Raw genomic sequence first — 11,203 nt, 5'->3', positions numbered from 1 at the left:
CTTCTTTGGCTGCGAGTCGTGAGGAGGGCTCTGTGTGGGTTGGAGTGTTGTAGACCAGCAATGAGCTACCTGGAAGGCAAACAAAGGGGGTTACAGTGATGTGAATTCAGTGTATTTTCAGGAGGGCAGAGGAGAGCCAAGGGGTGGGAGGGATGGGAAGATGTCATCACCTGGAACTAGGGGCCAGATTTTCCAAGAGCTCAGTATGTTGGTTGCACATGGGGTGCTGAGCTCTCCTGAACCCCTGGCTGGAAACGTCACAGTAGGGGCTGCAGCATGCTGAACTTGGCTGAGGATCTGACCCATTAGTGAGGTGTCTCAATGGGAGGTGAGTTCTCTGGGAAATCTGGCCCGGGCTGTGGGCACTGAGCCTTGAAAATCTGGCCCTGAACGCTTGTGCAAAATCTATTCCTAAGAAAGCGCCTGAATCACCATCCACAGCGAATTGTCTGGTCCCTTATCAGCTCTGGTTTGGGACTGTATCTAGTGGGTGGAGTAGGAGGCTGCTAGGCAGGGCTTCCTGACACTGGGGTATGTCTACACTGTGGACTTTGCTGTAGTTCTGTCGGCATGACCCCTTCGTGTAGACAGAGGGGGTGGGGTTCCATGGGTGTAAGAATCCCACCTCCCCGAGCGACAGGCGTGACAGACAGAAGCATTCTTCCCTCCACATAGCTCTGGCTTCCCGGGGGATGGTTTTTTTACAGTCCTGAGCAACGTGGCTATGTCGACTTGACCTGAAGTGTAGACCAGGCCCTAACATGTGACCTGGGATAAGTCGCCCCCCTCTGTAAGTTAGAGAGAGTGTCTAGGGATGGCTCAGTAGCAGCATCTCTCTGATGTTGCTGTTACCGGGCCTGGCTGGAGCCGGCAGGCAACAATAACGGGTGGAAAAGTGAATGGGCAGTTTGGTAACCTCACTAACGGGTCAGGATTTCAGTCCCTTCCGACTCAGCTGAAGGTTCAGCCACTTCTTTATTTATCTGGACTGTTCCACCCATCCCTGCTCCGCACTTCCTACAGCACCTGCTGTGCCTGGATCTCTAAGTATTTCGCATGCATCAGTCAGTTAACCCTCTCAGTGCCGCTGTGCACGGCAGCGGTATTCTAGGCATTCTGTGGATGGCAAAACGAAGGCATGGAGAATATAAGCCCTGGTCTACACTGGGGCGGGGGGAAAGGGGGATCGATCTAAGTTATGCAACTTCAGCTACGTGAATAACGTACCTGAAGTCGACGTACTTAGATTGACTTATCATGGTGTCTTCACCGCGGTGAGTCAACTGCTGCTGCTCCCCCGTCAACTCCGCCTGTGCCTCTCGCCGAGTTGGAGTACAGGAGTTGACGGGAGAGCGCTCGGGAGTCGATTTATCGCGTCTAGACTACATGCGATAAATCGATCCCCGCTGGATTGATTGCTACTCGCCGATCCGGGGGGCAGTGAAGACATACCCTAAGTGATCTGCCCAAGGTCACAAAGCAAATCAGTGTCAGGTGGTGTCCTGAATGCCTATTCCGTGTCCTGCTCTTGACTCCCACTTCCCTCCAGCAGAAACATGAAAAACACAGCCCTGAAACTGATGCCCCTGCAAATGTCACATTGGCTTACTGGGCGGGAGGTGGTGTTGCAAAATACTGGGGTTCTAGCCCCAGCTTTGCCAGAGGCATGCCAGGATGAGCTTGGCTAAGTCACTTTGCTTCATTGCTCTATGCCTCAGTTTCCTCATCCATCGATTAAAAAGTGCTATCTAAGAGTTAGGTATTATTAGAGATGTGGTTGTACAGCACTTAGGCCAACAGCGCCTCTAGAAGCTACTATAGTCATAAAGGAGGGGGAGGGAGCTCTTATTTTATCCAAACCAGATTGTCCCCATCTCTGGCTGTGAAACATTTCTTGTTTCACACATCGAGATTGGAGATGGACATGAGCTGTGAAGGTGGGATCTGAACGTTTCCAGGGTGCACATCTGGGTCCCAGTGTTCCAAGGGGTTTGGATCTGGGTTTTTGGTGCAGTCCCAGGTTTTTTGCTCAGTCCCTTCTCTAAGCAAATGTATTTGAGATAGAAGTGCATTAAGTACCACGGTAAAGAACACGTCACAGAGGGAAGGATTTATGTTTTAAGTCGGCTACATGTGGGGCTCCCCGGTGGGGACTGGCCCTCTTTCCCATCCAGTGCTTCATTTGTAATGAAAGAGGTGCCGAAACGAAAGCAATTTTTTTACATTCATACTGATGTGGCAAGCCCAGAGGTACCAGGGCTATGAACTGCCACACCTAGAGGTGCTGGCGCTCAGCCCTGGCTAGTCCTGGCACAAATTAAGCACTGATCCCTCCCCCGTGAACTCCTATGGACGCAGTGGGAGCACTTGAAGGCAGGCGTGTAATATGCATTTCACGGTTGTCTTGTTACAGGTATTTACCCTGCATGTGCTTCTGGGGTGACTTTTCAATGCAACTCTCTGAAGGAGCCTCCACTCAGGAGGGTATGCGTGTGGGGAGGCCACATTCTTAATGGGACTGGGACCTCTCTCACTGAGGGCTGATGACGTGACCTAGTGCAGGGAGCAATCCTGCCCTGCTGTGGACGGACCAGCTGTGCCCACGGCAACCCTCTCCACTGCTCATGAATGATTTGAACCCCCTTATTCTGGGAGACCTGGTCCTATGTATTTAGAACGTGGCTGTACCTGGAGTGTGGCAAACATTCTGGCAGGGGTCTGGGATCGATGTGCACCTCTCTGTCACTGACTGAGCAGGGTCTAAATACTGAGCCCTGCACAAGCAGCATCTACCTCCCTCCTACTCACACCAGCCAGACCCAGGGCCAGCGCAACCCATTAGGCGACCTAGGCGGTCACCTAGGGCGCTAACATTTGAGGGGCGGCGACCACGGCGGCCGGATCTTTGGCCACCCCGGTTGTCGTCGGTATTTTGGGGGTGGGACCTTCCGCCGTTTAGGGCGGCAAAAAAGCTGGCGGCGCTCCTGGCCAGACCCTTGCCAGCATTACCCCCCTGGCATTTGTCGCGAGTCTTGCCTTCCTGCTAGGTAGGATGTAGGCTCCAAACACCAGCAGCACCAGCGACGCTGGCCCAGATGAGCACTGCATTCCCGGCACCTCAAACACAAACCAAACTATAGCCTTGTGCAAGCCAGTGTCTGAATACAGTGTGGAGGTGTTGAAAGGCAGCCTTGGGGTAGCTGTAAAACGTAGTCCCCTCCATCCTGAGCTGATGGATAAAGCACAGCACAGTGGAACTTTTAAAGAGTGGTGGATGGACAATTTGGCAAGTTGGGACAAGTGGGGGAAGGGGAAGGAAGCAGCTTGGTACAGGGCGTCTCCTATGTGGTGTCCAGATGCCACAATGGAGGGTGTAGTATATATACCAAGAGAAATTAGACCGATGTCCTCTTGCTACTGTTGAAGGCATGCAATTGCTTTGGCCACTTTGTTCATATTCATATGAGTTGGTTTGTGGTTCAAGTATTTGTTTCATAACACTCAGGAGGGACCGGCCCGACATCTCCACCCCTCTTTCATTTGCAGGCTTATTTAAACTAGATCCTGACTGCAAAACACCACACGGCTTGCCTCAGCCAGACGGGGAAGTGCTGGCCGATTCAGAAACACAGCTTTCTATGACTAAACAGGCTGCAAATGCCTGGTCGAGCAGACTGGCGGAGCAGAGGAGGTGGGCGGGGAGGGAATAGAACTGAGTGAGCTTGTAAGAGCAACCTACAGTTACTTGATGCTCAAAAATGCAGGCTGAACTGCTGGAAGGGAAGGAACCTCCCTCAGTTTAATTGCTAAAAGTTCTCACCTTTGCCCAACGGTCTGAGGTTTCTGGTGGGAATGCCACAGAAAAGGAAATGTGGTTCCTATTAGGGGTTTAAATGAAGGAGGAAGAAAGAGAGAGCAAGCCAGTGACACAGAGACCTGGACAGAGAGAGGCAGATGGAGAGAGAAAGGGCCAGCCCCCGCAGCCCTGACTTCATTCATCCTTGAGCAAAACTCACACTGTGACTGAGAGCTCCGTTTTCACCCTTGTCAGCACCTACCCAAGTCAACAGGAGTTTGGGCAGAATTGCTACTGTGTAAAGACATCAGGGTTTGCCCCCAAGACAGAGCCTTAGCAATGAAGGCGTAGGGTATTACAGCGGTTATCCTCAAATGCTCCGTCGTGCAGGAGGAACTGCATAGCGTTTGGTGTGTGTGGGAGGGGTGGGTTTATAGCTGTATTCTTTTCATAAGAGGAGATGGAGAGAGTGTGAGAGAGAGATTTTTATCCACAAATCCATCCCTGCTTAAAGGGCAGAAAATTCTGCTGAGTCGCAGCCGCTGGAGCAGCCTGGCTCAAACACGACTGAACCTGAAATGCCTTTGCATCCCCCCACCCAAGAGTGGGTTGTACCCATTCCCCTAATGATGCAACCCCCTGATTTTACGAAGGTTCTGGGTGTCTCCAGATCGCTCGGGAGGATCAGGGTTCTACTGTCTTTGGAGCAGGAGTTTTGTTTGGCCTCAATATGGGGTCAAAACCACAAACTTCTCCTCTGCTACTACCCCTAAATCCAGTCTGATTGTTGTTGTTTTTTCCAGCCTCTTTTCTTTTGCACACACCACACATGACCTGCCCCAGTGACTGCAGAAGGAAAGGATGGGAGGCGACCGTTCGTTTGAAGTTCATCCCAAACATATCACAAAGACATCCAAATCTTGCTTCCCACAGCTGGCTGGCTGAGTATTGAGGCTTCACCAGGCAGACTGTGTTTGAGAAAGATACCAGCACAGTGGTCAGTCCAGGCTGGAGACTGAAGGGGGGGGAATGGGGAGTGGGAAAGGGTTGGGGATGGTGATAGGTTTGGCCTAAACTTTATCTTTCCAGTCAAGAGGCTGCAAGGCAAGCTTAAGGAAAGAGTATCTCTACGGGGGAACGAATGGCGTATGCCCTGGGAAAAGCAGTGAAAGTTTGGGTAGGCTCAGACAAATAGGAAAAGACGAGTCAGTTCCGTCATAATAACTGGAGATGGGCCTATGCTGCAAAGCTGGGAACTGGGTATGTTAGTTCCTAGAGATCTGGGGGTGTTTGGATACAAGGGTTTGGTTCCGTCCATTTTAGGATCCAAACTCTCCCCAAGTTTGGGGGTGTTGGGATCTGGGTTAGTTCAGGCCAGCTTGTCTTAAGAGTTGATTGGAACCTTCATGCCAGGCCCAAACGGAGCCTTCGTTGAAGTCTGATGAATGTTACCGATTGATTTTTCCTTCTTTTTTTTTGCTCCCCTTGGTGCTTTCTGGTTCGGTCCAGGACTGGGAGCAGCAGTGCCAACATACCACGCTGCATCAAGCCAGAGGGGAACAGGAACCAATGAAAACCTTGCCAGGAAGCTTATGACAAAGGGCTCAGCCCATTTCTGCCAAAGACGTTCAGAGATTTCGGATTAGCTTTGACTGCCTCTCTGAACAGAACACCTAAACTTTGGGGTCCCCCGTCACTACAAACCAACTTCAGTGCCCTCTGAGGAGGGACACCGTAGATGAGACAGATTGGACAAAACTCGCCTGTTGGACTTGGCTTAGGAGCAGTGGCTCGTTTCTGCCGGGATCACTGGCGGGGGGGGGGGGGGGGGGGGAAGAGGGGAAGAGGGAGATAACTATGAAACTCTGTAGAGAGGCAGGATGGTCCAGTGGTTAGGGCACAACCTAGGCCTGGGTTCAATTTCCTGCTTCACCAAAGACTTCCTGTGTGACCTTGGGCAAGTCACTTAGTTTCTCTGTGCCTCAGTGTCCTATCTGTAAAATGGGGATAATAAAACTGCCCTGCCTCACAAGAGTGTTCTGAGGATAAATGCAGTAAAGATTGTGAGGGGTCAGATACTATGGTGATGGGAGCCATGTAAATGTGATAGATAGATAACCCCCTTCACCCACAAATGGGGGATATATTTTAGCCTATAGACTTCCAACTCCTCAGGAGTCTCCTGTACTTTGTTGCCACCATGTATCCTCTGCCCTCCCCCCCAGTAATGCAGCTGGATGTCTTCGAAACAAACAAGGCCACAAAAGGAAAATAAAAGACCATCTCCCCATGGCACTGAGCTCAGAGGCTCGGCACTAAACATCCGCTGGAAATCAGTCTGGAAAAACAATAAACTCCCTTCGAAGGCGTTACTCCACCAGGGAGTTACCCAGCAATCCAGAAACCAGACTGTCATTAGGCAGACAGAGGAACTGCTGCGTGGAAAGGAATTCTCTTCAGAAGGCTGCCTGACCTACGCTCACACAGGAGCTTGCTTTAAGGTCAATGCTTGCATGGCTTTGGCAGAGCAGCCCAACTAAGGCTAAAGAAGCCAATGGGTCTGAACTGGGTAAAATGTATGAGTGCAAAAGCCAGAGATGGACTGGAGTCTTGGGACTAGAGTCTGCTCTCAGTTATACCTGTGTAAATCTGGAGTTACTGACTACTCTGTCTCCAATGGAGTCACTCAGCTCTGCACTGGTTTAATTGGGATGAGCTCATCTAGTCTATTCTTCTGCTGGGACATTATATTTTATGATTGTTATTCATTTGTATTATGGTTAGCGCCTTAAAGGCTGCAGCAGAGGTCATGGCCCCATTGTGGTAGGCACTATAAAAACACCTAATGAGAGACAGACAGCCCCAACGTGACTGCCATTTAAATAGACAAGACAGACCAAAGGAGGCAGAAAGGTCTTATCTCCATTTTACAGTTGGGGAAACTGAGGCCCAGAGCGATGAAGTGATTTGCCCAATGCTAAATGGGAAATTTAGTCGTAGAGGTTGGAATTGACCATTTGGTTTTGTCCCCAACTGGAATGAAAACAAATATTTTTTAAATTGCCTTTGAAGCAGGATTTCCTAAAAACGTCAGTCTCAAAAAATGTTTGTTTTGGAATTCCAAAATGTTGTCTGGAATTTTAGTGTATGTGGGATCCCCCCCCCGCCCCCCCCGTTTATATTATTTTCACTCTCTCGCGTAGCATGCGGGTAATAGGAGGGCATCACATGGCTCAGTCCATTACAGAAATAGGTGCTAACTGTGCAGCTCAGAGATGGATCCAACTCTTCCCTAGTTTGGGGTGTTCGGGTCTGGGGGTTTCATAATACACATCACTACGGCTATCATGTCATAATAGAATAGTTAGAATAGCCTGTTCTTTTTATTTTATTTTCAAAATCATTAAGGGCAGCTGCTTCTTAGTACTGACTGAAGCAGCTTCTCTTGATAAAAGTGTCTTCTGTTTGGGTTGTAATGAGACAGCAAGACACTTTGACAGAATGTCAAAGACACTGTTCTGCAGTCTAATACCTTTCCCATCCTTGCTGCATAGTGGCTCTTTGGGTCTACGGAGATTGCATATATATATATATATATATATGTAAAGGGCACACACAAATGTAAGGGTGTGTGTGTGTGCACACACACCTATCTATCTATCTATCTATCTATCTATCTATCTATCTATCTATCTATCTATCTATCTATCTATCACCTGCAATCTTCTTAGACCCAAAGAGCCGCTATGTACCAAGGATGGGACAAGTATATTTATCATAAAGTTAATTTCATGCCCTTGCAAGGTGCCAGGCTGCTATCTCTGGGGAATGGAATCTTCTATTTATCCACAGAGCAGGTGGCAGTAATGAAACGTGTGCTTTCAACCCACAAGCCCTGATTCAGCCAGTCTCTCCAGAAAGCTTGGAAACCTCTTAGAATTTGGCCCAAATTTTGGGTTCAAACCCCAAACTAAGGAAGGTCTGTTAGATGCACACACTTCTGGTACTGCAGCTCTATACACACAACTATTATTTTACACTATCGCTTTGGTGTAAAAAGACTGCAACTCCTGCTAAAATAATTGAGAGTTGCACCTATTTACACAGGGCTTAACTTGGCCCAACATAGCCTGTAAACAGCAAAAGAGCATGGAAAAGATGTCCACAGCTTTCCATTGGCCCGTCTCCTATGCGTGCCCTTTACCTATGGATAGAGGTGGGAGAGGGTTCCTGATTGGAGCTGGGGAAATAGAGGAAAGATTTTTTCCTATTTATCTGCTCAAACTCAGCAACAATTGGTGATTTAGAAGCATGCATGACTTTTTCACGGTCACTTCCTGTGAAAGCTCAAGCTTTCCCAATGCTCAAAAAAAGGGAATGTTTCATGCAAATAGTCACCCGACCAGAATTGAAAATCATTTATCTGCTTGCAAAATGTGCAATTCGCACTGCTCCCTTGAGTCAGGCCTTGTCTACATCCAGAAGTGGGGCCAATTTCAGTCAAATCGGTTTTAAATCATCATTTTTCTATTTTCCTAGCGGCAAGGAGTCCTAGCCATGGACCAGCACACCACTGTGCTAGGCGCTGTACAAACACAGAACAAAAAGACAGTCTCTGCCCCCAGGAGATTACAATCGAAGTATAAAACATGAGACAACAGATGGATACAGACAGATGGGGGAGCACATGGAAAAATCACTCCCTTTAAATAGGTGCAAATTTGTTATGTAAGTGTCAGAGTGATTTGTATATCCATTTGTGACATTCACCCTTGGAATGTTATGTGGACCAACAACCATATCCTGAAGAAATTTGCAAACGATTTGGGATAAATCTGATTATTTTGTGATCATCCAGCTACGAGTGGTGGGGGTGGTGGCGAGTTCAAATCCATCAGTTCAGTTATTTGTTGTAAATTATTCATTCAGCTCATCTTACAAAATATGGGTGGGGTTTGCACTGGTTTAACTGTGCTCCTCTCCCGTCAGCGGTAAAACTCCCATTGTTTTCAGTGGGAGCAGAGTTAGACCAATGCCAAATGCTTTTGAAAATTCCATCCTACATATCTGACTGCATTGCCTAACTGTGTTGCTGCACTGGCCAGACGGGAGACATCTCCAGCTCTTTGTAGATTATAAGAGTTATACACCATCAGTTTGTAAGAAAATACACACTTGTTGGTCTCCCACACCTTGCTGTGCAGCACACTGTTCCTGATCAGTTTTCCACCTCAGTTTTTACAACCCCATGAAAACTGTTCCACTTGAAGTCATAACCCTCTGAGCCCCAGAAGGATGAAGTCAGGGGCAGAAAAAAGGAATGCAAATGCAGTGGATAGAAAAGAATATGGATGAGCTGGAGTCATGTAGGATCTATCTACTTATAAAGCCTCTCTTATCATCACATCTGAGCTCCTCACAGTGTATTTATCCTCACAACACTTCCAGGATGTAGGTGTAACCCACACATCTCCTAGGTGTGGTGCTCGGTCCCATCAAGTGGCCCTAAGGCCACTTAGAAACAGATTAGTGAGTCTGCTCTACTGCCTTAGCTAACAGCCACATGGCTTTTAGCTCATGCATTTAGCTTCAGAGGTCCCAGGTTTGATCCCACCCTGGGGTCTAACAGCCTTACAAAGCGAAGTGTTATTATCCCTATTTTAGGAGCAGAGAGTGCTAAGGGATTTGCCTATGAGAAATCTGTGGCAGAGAAGGGACTTGACCCAAGGTCTCCCAAGTCTCAAACTACTGGGCTCAACACTGGATCACCCTTCCTCTCGGGGTAATGATATAGCTCCTTTCAAAGAGTAGTCCATGAGGCTATTCACTATCCCTGTTTGGAAGCCCACTGCAGGAGCTTACTAAAGCAAAATGGGCTATTAAAAGAAGAGCAGGCCCTCCCAGGGTAGGGCGGTGCTGGGGGGGGACAGGACCAAAGAGGTTTAACAAAATCCTGCTACCTTTGAACACAGGGTTATTCGCACCATGCTGGCTTTTGAGCAGCCATAGTCAGTGAATGTCTCTCTCATATTTTCTCTCTTTCAACAAATTCCCCGCCGGATCCAGAGGAACACAGGACTTGCCAGCCTGGCTCAGAGCCGTTCAATATCCTGGCTCTGATGGTGGTGCACCCCAGTTTCTTTGGAGGAAGGTGCAAGAACTCCAAAATGGAAAATTATGGAATAATCTCCCCATAACTCCATCACTTAGTAGTTGGCTTAGTCACTGAAGAGAGTCTGTATTTTTTTTTAACCATATAGCCATGGATGTTCCTATTATCTATATAAATATGCAGGTCTTTGTTGACTCCTACTAAGTTCTTCCCCTCAATGATACCTTGAGGCAGAGGGATCCACAGGCTAATTTTGGTTGGCGTCAAACAATATTTCATGAGGTGAGTTTTGATTTGCCTTTCACTCCCTTTTGTTCCTCCTCTTCCTCTCTCTCTCTCTTTCCCTTTCTCCTCTCTCTTCCTCTTCCCCTCTGTTTATCATCCAAGTGCAGCATGAGATGTTCAAAACTCACCACAGCCTGTTTTCCTCCCCTTCGCCCCCCCGCAAGTAAACATTGCACCAGCATCAGAGGGGTACTTACTTTCCCTGAGGTAACTGAGGTGAGACAACAGAACTTCTGTGTTGTAAAGGGAGGTGGCTCGGAGGAAATCTTCTTTGTTCATTTTGCACAGTTCCTTTCCGTCCATGTTCTGGAAGAGGGATGTGTCAATCTCCATTAATCCATACTCCTTTATAGCCCACTCCAGCCACTGGCGCACGTGTTCCTGGGTCCACAAGGTGGGATCTGGCAGAAGAAGAGACAGCTGGTAAATACCAGGCCCAAAGGGACAGCCTGTCAAAGGAGTGTCACGCTATCAGTCAGTTAGCCCATTAATAATATTAGTAATAGAGCACATTTCATCTACACATCTCAAAGGTGGGAAAGTATAATTAACTCTGGTTTACACATGGGGAAATTGAGGTACAGGGCAGCAAGGGACTCATCCCTAGTGAGATAATGAATCAATAGCAGAGCCAGGAGTAGCATCCAACTCACTTGGTTTGCACTCAGATGCACTATCTCCCCGGCCACCTTTGTAATAGCTGATGTATGACTCACCTCTTTGAATAAAAAGCTCATCCCTTTGAAGGATGTACTTGTCACACTGTTAGGTGCCTTTAAGCTGCACCGCTATAGCAGGGATATGGAAGTCACCCAGCCTGTCCTGAGTGCATTACAAACTCCTAACAGATGGCCTTTTAAACTTTGAGAAGGGTGGTTATTATGGTCAGCAAAGGGAGTCTAAAAAATTCTTGCCTTAACAGCTCTGTTAACCATATATCTCTGAGTCACGTTTGCTGACTCAGCTGACAAACACAAGTTTTCAACCCCATTAGCCTTGCAAAAGCAACA

At 48.0% G+C, this 11,203-nt stretch overlaps 1 protein-coding gene across 18 annotated transcripts in view; it reads right to left on the bottom strand.

The window, feature by feature from the left end:
* The window catches only part of FLI1 (Fli-1 proto-oncogene, ETS transcription factor), a 117,738-nt gene that overhangs the window by 29,380 nt on the left and 77,155 nt on the right, over nucleotides 1-11,203 (bottom strand). For all 18 annotated transcript variants that reach the window (XM_065570632.1, XM_042851955.2, XM_042851953.2 and 15 more), the window contains 2 exons: nucleotides 10,391-10,594; nucleotides 1-69 (listed from right to left, as the gene is read on the bottom strand). In XM_065570632.1, coding sequence (XP_065426704.1) covers nucleotides 1-69; nucleotides 10,391-10,594 — 273 coding nt within the window. The remainder of the gene's footprint in view (nucleotides 70-10,390; nucleotides 10,595-11,203) is intronic.

The sequence above is a fragment of the Chrysemys picta genome, chromosome 16 (genome assembly GCF_011386835.1).
Source record: "Chrysemys picta bellii isolate R12L10 chromosome 16, ASM1138683v2, whole genome shotgun sequence".
Taxonomy (NCBI): Eukaryota; Metazoa; Chordata; order Testudines; family Emydidae; genus Chrysemys; species Chrysemys picta.
This window is presented reverse-complemented; position numbering and strand designations above follow the sequence as displayed.